Source organism: Cetorhinus maximus, chromosome 28 (genome assembly GCF_964194155.1).
Source record: "Cetorhinus maximus chromosome 28, sCetMax3.hap1.1, whole genome shotgun sequence".
NCBI classification, from domain to species: Eukaryota; Metazoa; Chordata; class Chondrichthyes; order Lamniformes; family Cetorhinidae; genus Cetorhinus; species Cetorhinus maximus.
Genome location: NC_135906.1, coordinates 24,754,391 through 24,771,632, shown reverse-complemented (window position 1 = coordinate 24,771,632; position 17,242 = coordinate 24,754,391). Strand labels below are relative to the sequence as shown.

Below are 17,242 nucleotides of genomic sequence, written 5' to 3'. Positions count from 1 at the left end.
TCTGTGGGCAGTGGAGTGGGGGGGTGTGTGGTGGGGTGGGGTGGGGTGGTGTGTGGGGTGGGGAGAGGTGGGGGGGCTAAGACTGTCACACTTGGTGGCCTCACCGCCCTTGGCGTCGCCACATCGGGGCACCACCCGCTGCCCTCCCCCAGCCACACGCCACCCCGCCGTCCCCAATCTTCTCAACCAGCCTCCCACCCCTTGAACACGCCAGTGATCATGGATTTCATTTTTTTTTCCTTGTTTGGAGTTTCTTTTTTTAAAACATTTTTTTTTGTAATATTACATTTTTTTTTTTAATTATTTAGCTGTTTGATGGATAAGCTGAAGAGATTGGCATGGATACCATGTAAGGTTATAAGACAATGAGATAACATATGTGATTACTGCAGTCCGCTACGACACAGAAACCCTTAGAATAACATATATGATTACTGTACTCCATTGCAGTGGAAAGCGATTAAACAGGGAAGAAACACCAAACTCCATTAGTACTACACCATATATCTCAGCCTAGAGAGAGGCTTGTTCCAAAAGAAATAACAAAAAAGATAGACAATAATGAATTATCTTCTCCCTACAGTGAGCGTCAATAACAATTAATTGTTTCATTACTTATATACTGTAATCGTAGAATTGAATGTACTTTATATCGTAAAAAGCACCATTTTATTTATAATTATTTGTTTTGCTTTTTTTAATTCTCTCCTTCAGCCCACTCCAAGGGGTACAGATTCATTCATAATAAAAAAATAAAAACGCGGAAAAGAACACAATCAGAAGAGAAGTAATTTAATAGCTCCCCCACACTTATAAAGGCTGGGATAGTAATGCCCCTCTTTCGTTTAGAGTCCCAGGGCGACTGGACTTAAAAAAAAAAGGCAGACCTTTTTTCTAAAAAAAAATAGAAAAAAAAATTCTCTTTTTTTTAACAATCTCTAACATACAAAGATATTCAACTATCCAATGCATTGCACTTGGCTTCAATCAAGAACTGTTACTTTTCCTTTTTTTGACCAAAAACGTTTGTCAAATCTCCATCGCAAAAGGGAAAGTAGGCTGGCCTTCATAAATTTTCCTTTTTAGATTTGTTTTTTGTTTTCTTCTTAATTTAAAAAAAAAAAATTTTTTATTTTTTTTTTAAAACGACTTTAGCAGAATCAGCTATCGCGCTGAAAGCAGTGTGGACTGTGTTTGTGTTGACATTTTTAAACTGCGTGAGTCTGCGGGTGCCTTCGTTAGGAACAAGGCGGGAAACCAACGCCCGACTATGAAGTCACCCCCAAGTCGACGCGTTGGAGGTGACGCGGCCCCCTGAGCTGAGCTGAGCTGAACTGGACTTGTCCCTTAGCCTGATGGGTGAGGGCGCATCTTTCCCCGTGTCAGTTGGATAGCAATGGCTCCCTAGGGAAAATAACCTTTATTGAATATGGCATTCTGTACCACCGGGTCTCCAAAATGGCTCATACAGAACTTTGCTTGGATTCGTGTCCGTGTGATGAGTGGGTGACCTTCTAAATAGGTTATTCTGTAGTGTACTTGCCCCCCCCAAAGTGGGTTTCCCTCCTTGTTCATGCATCCTTCCTATAATATATGCTGTGCTCAAGAATATAGTTTTTTTTGTCACCGGGCAACATTTCTTTTAAGCGGCTGTTTCTTTTTCTGTTTTTCCTTTTTTTTTGTGTGTGAGAGATTGCTATGGAGATAGGAGCTGTTATAGTGTGAGGTGAAGACTGTAATGGGAACTGAAAAACATACAGTACGCTTGCCAATATTAGTTCGTTTCTCATCGTACCGACCAACCTTCCCCTCTCAAGACAGGCTTAGGGTTGCCAATAGGCTGCCAGGGTTGCCGTGGAGTTTCCAAAAATTAAAGGTTAATCTCTGGGACACAGCTGTGAGCAACCCAGAAAAAAACTCATAAGGGCATTAGAGAGAAAAAAAAACCGAGCATTGCTGAAAACAGAGACATGCTGTCGACACTCTTCATTCTGCACTCATCAGGACAGATGCAAGAATGCCAAATTTCAAAGGGAGCCCCAATTTACACCGCACGGGAAAAGGGTGCTGATTGGTTGGCAAGTCAACTCTGGTTGGTCAAAGGCGCTGTCACGGAAAATGCGTAAGTACAAGACGAAAAGCTTCTTCTGCAGGTCTCTTTACCAGCAATAAAAAAATGTGTTTGCCTTTCATTTACTTCGAACATTTTTAATAAAACTATTAGAGGTTGGGGGAACAAAGCACTGCTTGATTGGCAGTCAAGAATCATCGAATTGGACAACAAAGACTCCGTTCATTTTCCAGTTGGCGCAGGACAGGCATGCTGTCAACCAATGGCTTGGAGAGTAGGGCATGGGGCCAGAGCAGGGAGGTCATGTGTTGAAACCTCCAGGAAGATGTCCAACCAGAGTTCGCAACGCCTGACAGGCCAGTACCAGTCATGGGATATCTGCGCTCTTTCGTTTGGCAGGGGAAGAGGAGAAAATGGGACATCAAACTTAAAATAAACAGGTATGGGCATACTACCAAAGCTTCCCCACACCGTCATGCCCACTGCACTCAACCAGTCATTTGTGTGGGGGTGGACAAAAAGTGTACGAATCGCCTCGCCAAGAAATTGAGTTGAACATTATGGGGTAACCAGGAAGAGGCCAAAGGCTTCTCTGGAGGACATTCAGACACCAAATGGTCTTTCTTGAGCCTGGTTTCAGTTTCAAGCTGGGAACTCACTCTCTCAGAGCAAGCAGGGGTAGAATGCCTTAACTGAAAACTTAAAATCAAGGGAGTAATGGAATTGGATCACTTCTCTATCAAAACTCTGACATATGGCCTTTCTTCACTATCTTACTCAGAAGAGACTTAATACCTTGAGCATAATGTTTCTCGATTACTTAAACGAGAGCTTAAAAAGCCCCTCCAATTTTCTTCCTTTCTCTCCTGAGATGGGTAACTGCTCCCATAGCAAGCCTACCTTATGGATATGCTTCTTAGCTTGGATGGTAAGCTATCCAATTAAGGAAATATCACAGTCTGATCTCCTCTCCTCATCCCAATATCCAGGCACGGGGAGTGACTGGGAGCAAGAGTCCAGGCAAGTTGCAGCATGGCGATGATAGAAAGGTATCGCCAGGAATGCAGTGGTTTTGAAACAAGGCATTTGCTCTGTGAAACTTTCTAATCTACCCTCTACCCTCGCTTGAGCCTGTGAGAGTTCTATCAATTCCTACAGGAACCCCCGCGAGGATTTTCGAACCTTTGTGCTGCACCAGGATGTAAGAGCTTAAGGGACAACCAAAGATTGGATCGGAACTGGCATACTTCCTCGGGATATTCAATGCATGGCCAGTTGACCTTAATGCTTTGTTCAGGGAAGAGGAGGGACAAAAAAATGAGAGAAGGAAAAAAGCCATGTCTTCCTCCTGGAAGACTGGCTGAAAAGCAAACCCAGCCTTTGGGACCAGGATAATAGCTGCTGATGGCATCGTCTCAACCATTGGAATGGAGAGGATTGCCTGTGGGGAGGTGGCATTAAATAATGAATTTGAGCAACTTTATCAGTTGGCATTACAGTCTTCAGCTTTTGACTGAGATGTATGGAGAGACGTGATCCCTTATGTCCATCTTTGCACACCGTATTTCAAAGGTTACCCAAATTTAGATATGCACAATATAAAATCGGAACTTCAAAACTACTCAAAGTTTCCCCGGGGAGTGAGGGAGGTGATGGGTGGGGTTGGGGTGGGGTGGGGGGGGGGGGGGCGGGGAGGGGGAGGTGGGTGCTGGGTGTGACAGGGAGTCTATCGGGCATGGTGAAGGTTGACCACCCTCTGAACAGTGGCTGCCAGTCACGAGATGAGTATCCGTGGTGCTTCGGGGGATGGAGGGGGTGGGTGGAAGTAGGGGGGCACTCCCTGTGGAAGACCACCCAATGAATGTTTCCTGCCAGCACTTTCTTGAGCTTACCGGAGCCTGGCCAGTTGTGTTGGGGGTGGAGACAGGCACAAGGCCTGGTCTACACGTTGCAACCCAGTTTCTCACCCACCCCGTGATAAGTTAGAGTCTCAAATCTCGAAACTTCGGAGGGCAACGTCGGGCTGAAGGACCACCAAGGCTGACGTGGGAAGGCCGGGGATTTAGATAAACAAGTGAGCCAAGTAGTGACTCGTGTGCCAGGTATGAGGCTGCAAGCCAACCTGCACCTGCAGAGTTTCACAATAATGGTCAACTCTTCACTAGTGAGCTGGAAAACTGTGGAAACGGTCACATTGGCCTGACTGACCTGACCTTATTGGACATTGGCACCCACACTTCCTTGCAGCAACCTTGGCTATTTTTTATTCTAATGCATCTCAAGCCCAGGAGAAGCGTAGACCACCTGGGGGAGATCTGCAGGGCAGATAGGGAGCTGAATCTAGGACCACTGATGGTCAACGTGGACAGTGCGTTGAACCATTAAACCACTGGATGAAATGGCTTAGTCAGATTGATATGAAGGTCTCCAAACCTTGCCTAGGTGGGTCAAGCGTGTCGAATGTCACAACCAAGCGACCTCGAAACACGCTCACGGTCGACCTCCCAAGTTGGAACACTAACTCTCCCCCTCCTTTGACCGTTGCCTTCCCAATAATTTAGAAGGGGGGCAGCTACGAGTTGAAGGAGAAGTGGGGTCAGGTCAGGGGGGGGGCGGCGCTGTCAGGGAGGCTTGAGGTCAGGGGTCAGGGGTCAGTAGGGGTGGTTGGGGGTGGGGGGGAGCGGGGGAACCCGGTAGAAACATCTTGTTTTCGTCCTGACGCTTTACGCGTGACAGAAATGAAACAAAAGGGGACACGGTCTCTCCAAATGTTTAACGTGAGCTGCTGCTTTTGCTGTGCTTTATATGAACCAGAACAAGGGGCCCCTTGGCCCGAAACAGGCAGCCTCGGCATTTGTTAAAACTGCAAGAATTTTAACACTTTGGATTTTTTTTTTATTCCTTTTAAGTGGTAAACCAGAATGCAAAAGCCAAAACTATCACTACCCAGAATGCAAGCAAGAAACATTTTCTAATGGTGATGATTTTTGTCTGTCGTCTTGTGTCTTTACAAAGCCTACCTAGTTCAGATGCAGTGTTATATCTCGAATTATGTTTGTTTTTCTCTGAAATGGAGTCATGCTCATGGACACAAATGGACCTGTACCTTTTCCATCCACTTACGTCTCCAGAAGAGTAATGCCATGTGTGATATCTCTCTCCCCCTTCCACCCCCCTCCCCCCTGCCAACCCCCCACAGAATATTCTCAAAGGACAGGACAGAAAGATTGTGTTTCTGAATTAGATTGTGGTTACACGGTTACCATGGAGTTACCATGTAGGGTTAGGGTAAAATTTCAAAACTCTTATTAGCACCACAGATTGCACCTCACATCTTTAGCTGTGGGTAGAGGCTAAATGAACTGATAGACAGGCCCTCAAAGACTCCTGGGCAAGCTGCAGCCTGTTCGTAGTTGGCAAAGCCCATGGCGTCCTGGAGGGAATCTGGATTTCGGCTTCTGCTGGCACTTTAACCTCTGACCCCCAGAGAGCATCTTGCCCTAAAGTAAGCTCCTCTGATGAAATTCCCTTTCTTATGTTTTGTTTCGCTTTTGCAAACCGCTTCCTATTTGGCTGCCATGACAACCTCCTCAATAACTGAGAGTAAATCGGGTCAACAAATACACTGATTGTTCTTATGCAAAGCCTGTCTCATGCCAATTTCAATTAGTTAACAAAGCTTGATGTAATTCAAAGAGGGAGATTGAAACGGGAATTATCATTCTCCAATGACATCATCTACCCACAACTCTTAGCAAGACGTGCAATCAAGATGGTCTAAATATGCGATTACAAAGCTCTGTGAGAGAGAACTGAAAGACCATCTGTATCTGTGACTAAATGTAGAGCAATGTGACAGAAGTGAAGTCACCATTGGTCACTTGGTTGCCCTTTAACCTCTCTGCTCCTGACTAAAGATGAACCAACATGAGATTCATCTTAGTGAACTGAAGCTAGTCCAGATCCTTTTTATAGTTTGAATTCTGACATGGGGGGTCAAGCCTAATCTCTGTCCCGCCCTGTTTGAAATGGGGTAGACGGATAGTGCACAGCAGAAGAGGCCATTCAGCTCATCATGTGTGCATGGCTCTTTGACAGATCAATCCAATTAGCCCCACTCCCCTGCTCTCTTTGAAGAGGCCTCTTGAAAATGAGAGAATCTGCTTCAGGAGTGTGCACGTGGGAGGAGGATCAAGAGGTGGGGAGGGGGAGGAAATGGTTGCGGGGATGGGGAGGTGTGTAGGCATGGGGGGATGGGGATGAATTTTAGGGGATGGGTGGGGTGGGGTGGGGGCTGAATCCAATGTTATCATGCAATGACACTTGGCCAATCAGAATTCAGCGTGTAAGTGAGATATGATTTAATGATGTCATCTACCTACACTCTCCACTCACCCATCACCCCTCACTCCCCCAACCTGCCCCAGCTCCCACCACTGCCTTTGCTGGCAAAGGGACTGTATGGAGCCTTTATAATGTAATAGGCAAGAAGCCTGATTATTGTGGGAGGCCTGTGCATCAACTCAAGAAGAATCTTACTGAAGAATCCTATCAAACATAAAGCCTCTCCCTCTCTCCCCCCCTGTTTCTTACCCGTCCATTCTGTTAGGCATTAGCTCCTACCTCAGTCCCTCTCTGTTCTGACATCTCATTCCTGATCAATGATTTCTGGTCATTGAGACAGAGGTGAAACGTAACAGACCCTTTAAAAGTGGATGGAGTACAGCTGCAATGGTACAGAATTGTTTAAATGAGCATTTCTCCTTCACAAAGCTTAATGTGTACAGTTACCCAGTAATTGTGGACTCATTGAATAGGCTTTATATTTGGTGGAAGTATCATTTACACCTTAAGGACAAGAAAGTCGCTGGACAACACTGGGAAAAAAAAGATCACTAGCTTGAAACCAGTCCACCTGTCCACAACCTGTGTGTTCAATTGGATCCAATAGTGCGGCTGGTGCCTCGTCTCCATGTAACATTTTAGTTGTTCCCGATGTACCTATTCGCTTTCTCTTTCTTTATACGCTTTCTGCTATGTACCATTCAACCCACCACCCACCACCCCCACCTGCCCAGCACCTTCCTCTCTGTAAAGGCAAGTAGGCCTATGATCTAGATGGGGCTGGGGTGGAGTGGGGTGGGGCGCGTTGGAGGCAGGAGCCATAGACTTGGCCATGGCTGTGAAGTCGATGTTGCCGCCCAGTCAATCTGGGCAGCCCTGACTGCCGCTACCAAAGTCCAAAAGTGGGGGTTGGGATGGACGACCGATGTCGGGTGTCCTACTTGGGTGGGGATGGGGGTTGGGTGGGTTGCGGGGAAGGTGAAAGGTCAGCGCTCGCGATAACCAGGTCCATTTAGTCCTCCGTTGGAATCGGGACTGTGGCTGCTTCCTGGATCAGCCTCTTATTGAGTGAACCACAGAGACCAAGGACACCAGCGGTGTGTCATTGAGAAGGACAACTCCACACCCCCTTTCTGTTGGACATCACCTCAACAGCACAGTGTGCGGGGGGAGAGGTTGGGGTGGGGGGGGGGGTTGAAATGGCAGAAAATCCTGATCACTTTATTTTTAAAATGGTTAAGGCAGTCCAATATAGAATACATGTTCAGAGACTGTAGCACATTTTGGTGGGATAATTGGGGGTGGAATAACTATTTGAGTCTATTCTTGTATAGTTTATATATATTTATAAATATTTGAATACACTTATGCAGCCTTTAATGCATTTTATGTATAGTCAATGAGAGGCACTTGTAAAGATAATAGTCGCGTTTGCATTGCAGATTGTAGTGTTTTTTCAAAAAAAAAAGTTAATTCTGGGTTTGATCATGTACCATCTTTCTGGTGTGCTATAAGTCCACTGTAACCTTCACCCTTTACTCTTAATACTGGTTAAACAGGTTAAAATCACAGTCCTTATAAAATGCAAACGTGAGATGCTCCCACCAAACTCAAAGCCACATTACACTGCACAATGTGTGATGGCATTGGGTGCCAATTTGAGTGGAAAAATCGATTCCTATGGCTGGAGAGATCATTCTGAACTGGTTTGTTTTTTTTTCTTCCTCGAAGTGTCTGAGTTGTCTCAGATGGTTGCGGTTTCTTTATACAGTTCCCAGTGTTCAGCGATGATGGTGTTTCCCTCCCCCCCTCTCTCTTTCTCTCACTCTCTCTTTCTCGCTCTCTCTCTCTCTCTTTCTTTCTCTCTTTCACTCTCTTTCTCTCTCTCTCTCTGTCAATTTTACTTGTGTCAAGGAAGGTATCAGATGGTCTTGTCGCTGTTCAATGGGAAAAGGCTCGAAACTATCAAAGGAACCAAGACTGTGGAGAGATCAGGAAAACAAGACAGAAATTATTAACAAGACAAGATACAGAGGGAACAGGCTTACTGGTCCATCTCAGCCCATCCATTCACATTCATCTAGCCAGCAATGCCCACGTCCCGTGAAATAATTTCTTAAAAATTCGTCTAGTGGGCTCTTGAATTCTTTCAATTATTTGCTTTTTCCACTTTTGTGAGCATTTTATTCATCTCGGTGAGGACTGTCGGCGTTGGAAGTCAAACACTTTGCATTTCAGATGTTCAGTGTTGGGCAACAAGAGCCCCAAGTCGCGTTGTACACGACGGTTTGGACTCAGAGTGAAGCTCCCTCTGTTTTCCCCCCCTCAACCCCAATGCATGTCCCTCTGAGGTACCAGTGTGATACTGTTCCGCCTCCCCCATTTGCACTTCTGGTCCGTCTCTGGCTGATACTGGCACTCTCTGAGCTCAACCCATTTTAATAAGATAAGATTATGAGAAATAGGAGCAGGAGTAGGCCATTCGGCCCATCGAGCCTGCACCGCCAGTCAACAAGCTCATGGCTGATCTGATTGTGGCCGCAATTCCACTTTCCTGCCTGTCCCCAGTGACCCTGGACTCCCCTTGTCAACCAAAATACCACCTAACTAAACCTTGAACAAATTCCATGACCCAGCCTCCACTTCCCTCTGAGGAAAAGAATTCCAAAGACTAACAACCCTCAGAGCGAAGAAATTCCTCCTCATCTCTGTCTTAAATGGGAAATCCCTTATATTTAAATTGCACCTTCTAGGTCTCGAATCCCCCATGATGGGAAACATCCTCTCAGATCTACCCTATCAAGCTCCCTCAGAATCCTGTATGTTTCAGTAAGATCACCTCTCATTCTTCCAAACTCCAATAAGTATAGGCCCAGCCTGCTCAACGCTTCTTCATAGGACAAACCCCTTCATCCCAGGAATCAGCCAAGTGAACATTCTCTGAACTGCTTCCAGTGCAGGTATGTGGGAAAGGTTGCGATGAGAAAATGCACCCTGCATCACCCCTCCAATGGATCATACTTAATTTGCAGAGTCAGGGCATCATCTTGACATACTCATTCTCCAAACTGGAAGGAAAATTTCCAAGAGGGAACACTGTTACGAAATTCCCTCTGAGTGAAAAGTCAAAAGAAAGAGCAGAATTTGAGGAAAAGTCCAAAGAAATCTATCCCCCTTTTGATTAATCTCCATCTATCTACCTTAACGTTACATTTCTCTCTTTCCATATCTAATTCCCTACTGGAACACACTCCACAAAGTGACAACAGCCCTACCCCTCGACGGCACACCTCCTGGTTGACTGAAAACATCATCAACCGCAACCTGGTAACTCACCCGAATAGTGAATGTAGTGCTCAATTGTTCTGTGTTTGATTATGCGATTCTGTTTACAATTGATGCTCACTATGCTTGATTGATTAAGCCTGGGTGTGGACTCAGAGAAAAGTAAACAAAGCTATAGAACGAGCTGGAAGCCAGAGCTGTAGCTTGGAGTAGACATTTTAAAGCACTGTAAACAAAACCTGTTACACACATAGAAACTCGAGTCATCTCTGCATAGATTCGGGATCTAAGATATACAACAAGTGAAGTCCCAGGTTTCAACCTTCCACAGAAAACCTGGACAACCCTCAACTACTTGAGAACGAGCGCCAGGAAAGACGCAAGCAGAACGTGAGGAACAACTCAAACTGTGGCTGGGGCCATCCAAGTCAGAACATTGCCCACATACTGAACTCCTGCCCCGAGAGACCCATTCCTGCTGGCATCACAATTCACACGCCATCAGCTGAAGCCGGATTGTTAACCTCGACATCAAGCTACACCTGCCTCCCCAGCCACACAAACAAAAAGAGTTGCCTCACGAACTTATCCACAGCATCTATGCCAATGGCCTTTTCTAGTGACTGATTCTACAGCTCCTCCTTGGATTAAAAAGATCCTGCTTAACTTCCCGTCCTATTCCTATTTTCCTGGTTTTGAATTAGTTTTTGTCCCCTTCTCCAGAGTGAACAACTTGAGTATAAGATACCAGTCTACACCGGACCGACCATATTCAGTCTTGTCCAGTTACATTTCACAGGTTAAGTCCACAAGGACTTTAACCATAGATCCGCGATAGTCTTTGTCTGTAATTATTAATGTCTCAATCCCATCCCTGGCCAGATATTTAACCACCTCCTTTTCAAAGAGGCTGGTTGACAGATAAAATGTTAAGTTGACTGTACTCCCACTTAACTGAATATATGAACAGGAATCAGCCTAGTGAGTCTTCTCTGAACTGCTTCCAGTGCAGGTATGTGGGAAAGGCTGAGATGAGAAAATGCTCCCTGCAAAGGAACATACTTGATCTGCAGGGTCAGGGAATCATCTTGACATACTCATTCTCCAAACTGGAAAGGAAATTTCCAAGAGGGAACACTCTTAAGAAATTCCCTCTGAGTGAAAAGTCAAAAGAAAGAGCAGAATTTGAGGAAAAATCCAAAGGAATGTAGCCCCCCCCCCCATCGTTTTGATCAATCTCCACCCCATTGACCTGAACACTGTTAAAGATGAATGGTGTTGCCTGTGTGCAATGTGTACCTGACATCTTATCGACCAACTCTGTGTTGCCGATGGCTTTGCCGACATGTCTCAGGATACTGAGTAACTATGTCGCATGCCAGTGGCGGAGAAGTCAGAGATTTTGGAAACAGGACTGAAATTTGATCCATTTGCGGGGCGAGGAAGAAAGTTCTAGAAGATTTTCTACATGTAATAAATCCCTTCCATGCTCATAAATAATTGCATCTGGGATTGGAATCTGACATCGATGCTGAATGCCTAGTTTGAAATATTTGCGGAAGGTGGTTGTAATCTGTTTCTAATTTGTCTTGCACTCTCATAATACTGCCCTGAGGCCATGGCAGTTGATCGTCTTGCCACCAGGGGTTGCTGTTTCTCTACTCTACTCTACTCTACTCCCTCCACACCTCTCTCCCAGTCAGCTTATTGTTACTAGCAAAGCGGGGGTGGGGGGGCGCATTTATGTGTCTTACGTAGGACTGGCCCATCAACTCCACTTGTGGGAGTGTTTTCTGGGTCTCCTGGTTGCCCCTGAGGCACCCTCGACGCAAATATTACATAAGGAGGTTCTAATAAATACTTGCAAATCATCGGCTGATGCATTTGGATTGTCGTCAGTCCTTAGGTTTATATTAACAACTTTAATGAGCTCAATTCACCAGGAGCAAAAAGTAAAAATATAGGGCTTGATTTGAACTCTGTGTAATTGGATGGATTTTGAGTGAATTAAAATCTTGCCCGTAACTTATCTCTGTCAACCTGTATCTCTTCCTTTCTCTCTCTCTCTCTATCTAATCAATCTCTCTCTCTCTCCCAAAATTCTTTCGAGTTATCAACAGTCACAGATTGCAACTCTTTCGAGTGCAATCACAGTTCTTGGTTTCCGGGAGTGGGACATGAACCCACAACCCTCGGATTCAAAGGCGAGGGTGCTATGAACTGAGCCACAGCTGACACCTCCTCTCGTTCCCAAAATGAGGACACTGACTGGAGCTCACTTAATCACAATCTTTGAGGGCCAATTAGACAATTAAAGAAGCAAAGTATTAAAGCACACAGGGAGAGGGAGGGGCAATGGGATAAATCACAAAGGGTTAACATGCAGGTACAGCAAGTAATTAGGAAGGCAAATAGAGTGTTGGCCTTTATTGTAAGAGGGATGGAATATAAAAGTAGGGAAGTCTTGCTACAGCTGGACAGGTTGGTGAGACCACATCTGGAGTACAGTGTACAGTTTTAGTCTCCTCACTTAAGGAGGGATGAACCTGCACTGGAGGCAGTTCAGAGGAGGTTCACAAGGCCGATTCCTGGGATGAAGGGGTTTCTTATGAGGAAAGATTGAGCCCCATTGGGCCCACGCTCATTGGAGTTTAGAAGGGGTGATATATGATTCTGAGGGGACTTGACAGGTTAGATGCTGAGAGGATGTTTCCCCTCGGGGGGGGGGATCTGGAACCCGGGGGGCAAAGTTTAACAATAAGGGGCCTCCCATTCAAGACAGAGACAGGGAGGAATTTCTTCTCTGAGGGTCATTGGTCTTTGGAATTCTCTTCCTGAGAGAGCAGTGGAGGCTGGGTCATTGAATATACTCAAGACAAAGTTAGACAGATTTTTGATGGGCAGTCAAGGGTTACGGGGGACACACAGGAAAGTGGAGTTAAAGGCACAACCAGATCAGCCGTGATCTTACTGAATGGTAGAGCAGGCTTGATGGGCCGAATGGCCTACCCCTCCTCCTATTTCTTATGTTATGTCCTTACAGTGAAAATGGATTGTTCTGAAATGGAGTTACCACCAACAGAGTTTCTTTCTGTGCTGAAATTTCCATTTTCCTATCCTGGTGACCTGCCTGCACTAAGATAACTGCACAAAATCCAATGAATCATTTACAAACTCGCAAGTATTGGCAGTGCTGAGTCTGCAGCATTAACGCTGGAGTTCCTGTGCCTCTTGGTAAATGGCAAAGGGCAAAGAACAGGCATTGAGTCAATGACAATGCCGAGGCCTAAATAAATGACCAAATAGGGTATTGAAAACCCATACCAATGATCTTCTGCAAATAATGCTGGTTGCAGTGGAGTGTTAGCTGGTAGTTTTAATTAGGCATTTCATTTTATTTAAATAAGACATTTTTTGAAATTATGTTTTATTTTAATATGGTTTTCCAGCTGAAGGACGTCAGCACTGGAGATTGAAATGCTTTCTGCACCTAAAACCAACTTCTAGGACTCCCTGGTCAGGTGTAAGAATGATTAAAATAAATTTAGCACTCCCCGTAACTCTGCCCCAACAATGTGCCCTAATCGTTACCCTCAGGTGGCATTTATATGACCCTCTCATGTTGACTCAAAGCCATTTTGGGTGGGCCTTAGCATCTCATTGTTAGGCAGGTGTGGGAAACCAGGTACATTAAAACTCTGAGGTGTGGGTTGTCTGGTAGCATCGATTTGTGTTACCCGGAGCTACTCTCCCACAACTCACCCATGTAAACTCAGAAAACCAAGACCGGGTTGGCAATAGCCAAAGCTCGGAGATTCCCCCTCGCCCCCTCCACCTCCCAACCCTGAGTTTGTGTGGGGTGGGAGGAGGTTGGGTGGGGGGGCGCTGGAGTTTAACCATGTCTACCCACACAAGACAGATAAATGTGCATTTATATACCTCGTCACACCCTCAGACCATTCCAAAGCCAATGAGTTACCTTGGAGATCATTTGTTTACGGGTATAAATTGCAGCCACTGGCAGTGGACGAGGAAGTGGTGAGCTAACCTAGGTTTGGTGGTGTAGGGTGGGGATGAATGTTGGCCAGAAGATGTGGGAGACCTTGGGATCCTTTACATCAACCTGACAGACAGACAGAGACTCACTTTAATATCTCACTCACTGGGACACTGGCCTCCAGCATCCCAACAACTCCTGTCCCTCCGAGCCCCATAAATTGGCCAGTCCGTGAAAATGCCCAGGAATATGATGTTACAGTCAACCAGTGCAAAGAACCCCCAACACCAAGCGCTTCAATCGCAAAGCATCCCCCGTTCCTCCATAGCAAGGGGGGAAGGTGTTAACAAACTGAAAGTTCATTCCAGATTGGTATCTATGCAATTAACAAAAAGGACCTTCCTGAAACATCTGGGAGGATATAGTCCCATGGTCCTCTCCAATGGCCAAATGAAATTGGCTCCTGCCCAAAATGGTAACACTGAGATCACTTTAGGCCTGAGGCTTTAGAGGCCTGTTATTACCTGAGGAACCAGAGCTCACCAGGTCTTCAGAAGATGGGAGGAATCCCAGAATGTATAGCCATTCCGCCCAACTGGTTCTTGCCCTCCCACCCCTCAACATATTCTTCTATTCCTTTCTCCCTCATGTCTAGCTTCCCCTTAAATGATCTATGCTATCTGTCTCAACCACTCCTTGTGATAACAAGTTCCACATTCTCACCACTCTCTGTGTCTCCTGACTTCCTTATTGGATTTATTAGTGGCCATTGTTTATTTATGACCAATGGGTTTGCTCTTCCCTTACAAGTGTCCCTAGGTCCTGATCGTTGAGACTATTTCCTTTAGTGCTTATTGTTCAACCAAACTTGTTAAAAGTTTGAGGTATCAGAGCATGAGACAGGGGAGGGAAGGAGGGAATTTGCTCAATTTTTCGGTCTGTACCATTTTATCCAAGTGCTCACACTTACACAAGACCCTCAGGCAGATGCCATTCATGGAATCATGAACTTGCCTCATTTTGGTTTTCACATGGGTTCAAACCTTTTCAAACCTGGAACAAACCACCAGATTCCACCCAGTCTCCATGGATGCCTCCTCTGTGGGCACCAGTGAGGAAGCTGGATTGGGTATTGTAAGTAGGACATCTATCGGTACAATGAGAGGGAGGAGCAGTTGACTCTCAATTGCAAACGGGAAGGCCTTAGGTTTCAACGTGGACTCAGCGAGTAAGGGCTGCCGACCTTATTCCAAGAGGTGTCACCACATGACTTTGCTGCCCTTCCACCCTACCCCAACCCCCGCCATTAGTCACTCAAAATGTTCATCCTCACAGTCCCCTGTTTTCCTGCAGCCAATTGGAAAGTGAACGGCCTCTCCATTATCACATTGGAGGATTCTAGGCAGCCCATCAAATAGCTGTGTTAACCCTCTCAGATATTATTATCATTTGCCAAAGTACGTTTTTATCCTTCCGTGGGGTGTGGGCAAGTCCAGCACTTGTTGCCCAAGACCTAAGGGGCTTGTTCGACCGTTTCGGAGGGCATTTAAGAGTCAACCACATTGTTGTGGGTCTGGAGTCACGAGTAGGCCCAGACCAGGTAAGGATGGCAAATTTCCTTCCTTAAAGGGTGTTAGTGAACCAGATGGGTTTTTTTTGTTAAAATAACAATCGATGATAGTTTTGTGGTCATCATTACTGAGAAAATAGCTTCATATCCCAGATTTATTCATTGAATTTAAATTCCACCTTGGTGGGATTTGAACCCATGTCCCCAGCGCGCCAGCTCTGGCTTACTAGTCCCTGTGACAATTACCACTTCACCACCATCTTCCAGCTGCCTGGGCCCTAAGCTCTGAAATTCCTTCCCTAAACCCTCTCTGCCTCTCTGCCTCTCTCTCTCTCTCTCTCTCTGTTAAGACACTCCTTAAAACCTAGCTACGTGACCAAGGTCCCTGGCTGTCCTATCACGTGGATCGATGTCAAATTTTCTGCGCCCCGTGAAGGACTTTGAAACTAAGTCAAAGGCACTACCTAAATGCAAAGTTGTTGCTGTTGTTGTTGCAGCTCTTGGAAGGAGAGTGCTGCCAGTCAAATGAATTGATTGCAGGTAGACTGAGGGTTAAGACTGTGCCTGACGACAGAGCCCATGACTTTAAGATTCAGGCCCATTGAGGCCCACATGATACACGTTCACACATTATCCCATCTCCCAGTTCAGCCTGAGAAAATGCAGAATGCTACACTGCGCCCTTGAAGTCAGCACATTCCTGCACACCTCCCATGTGTCACTGCAGTTTACAGCTGCTAAATCCCCTGCTCTCCTCCCTTTTTTTTTTATATTTAATTCCTTCACTCCTGGCTTTTCACACACTGCAGCTCCTAGTGCAACACAGTAATCCTCAGCTCAAACTGTGCCTTATTGATTACTTTGGTCTATTGTCTGCTTATTAACGTCCCTCCCGCACCCTTGCACCCCACCCCACCCCACACCCCCCCCACACACACACACACACACACACACACATCCAAGTTCAAGTTCAACTACGTGTTACATCATGTCTGGTTGCTGTGGGTTACCAGACAGATTAGACGTGACTGTCACGGGCAAAGGAACTTTTTCCTCTCTCTCTCTCGCTCTCTCTCGCTCTCTCTCTCTCTCTCTCTCTCACTCTCCCCACCCACAAAGCCTTCAACCCAAGGCCTCTGATGCTGCCAGCACATTATTAAGTATTCATGAGGTTCTGCTGTATGGTGAAGAAGAACTATGGCTGTGTGTGTGTGTGTGTGTGTGAGAGTGTGTGTGTGTGTGTGTGTGTGTGTGTGAGAGTGTGTGTGTGTGTGTGTGTGTGTTTTTTTGACACTTGGCTTAAAAAAATGGAGGAGAGGGAGGTGGGGAATGAAAACCAGCTTTTAATCTTGGCCCGCTAGAGTTTATTTTTCAGAAATCTGAACCAGCTTTAGGAAATCTCTTTCAACATCACCGTTAGTTACTCTGAGCTGTACTTTAACTCCACAGTTACTGAATTCATTTCAGAACTCTAACTTTTTGCCCCTCTTCCCCCCCACCCCCACCCCCACCCCCAGAATTGCTCCTCTTCCAACCTGCTGTGTCGCCCTGCAGATGCCACCGCGTCCAAGTGTCCATTTTGTCAGAAGCTGGACGGTCGGTGTTGTTTGACTATTCGACTAAGGGAGGCAGAGATCTGATCCTGGTGCGATTTCTCTCACACACAAGCACGTAGGCACACGTGAACACAGGCAGGCACGGTCAAGCACACGTGTTCACGTACATGCACGCATATAACACACAAGTGAACATGCATGTGCAAACACATGCACACTCTCTCTCTTGCCGGCAGTTGCTAGTCAGGAAACATAGAAATTTCACAACAGCAGGAGCCAATTTCATCCACTGTGCCTCTGCTCATCCAAATCCAACCACAAAACTATCTGCTCCAATTTCATTTCTATTATTGTGAAACCCTGTTTTATATCAAAAATTTATTTCTGGATTTTCTGGCTCGAAAGCCCTAACTGATTTT

The 17,242-nt window shown here is 45.8% G+C and overlaps 1 protein-coding gene across 6 annotated transcripts in view; it reads right to left on the bottom strand.

Annotated features, from left to right (window-relative positions):
* Window positions 1-267: 267 nt before the first annotated feature.
* nfixb (nuclear factor I/Xb) overlaps window positions 268-17,242 on the bottom strand; it is a 388,901-nt gene continuing 371,926 nt past the window's right edge. For all 6 annotated transcript variants that reach the window (XM_078531446.1, XM_078531444.1, XM_078531449.1 and 3 more), the window contains one exon: window positions 268-8,395. In XM_078531446.1, coding sequence (XP_078387572.1) covers window positions 8,381-8,395 — 15 coding nt within the window. In that variant the 3' untranslated portion in view covers window positions 268-8,380. The remainder of the gene's footprint in view (window positions 8,396-17,242) is intronic.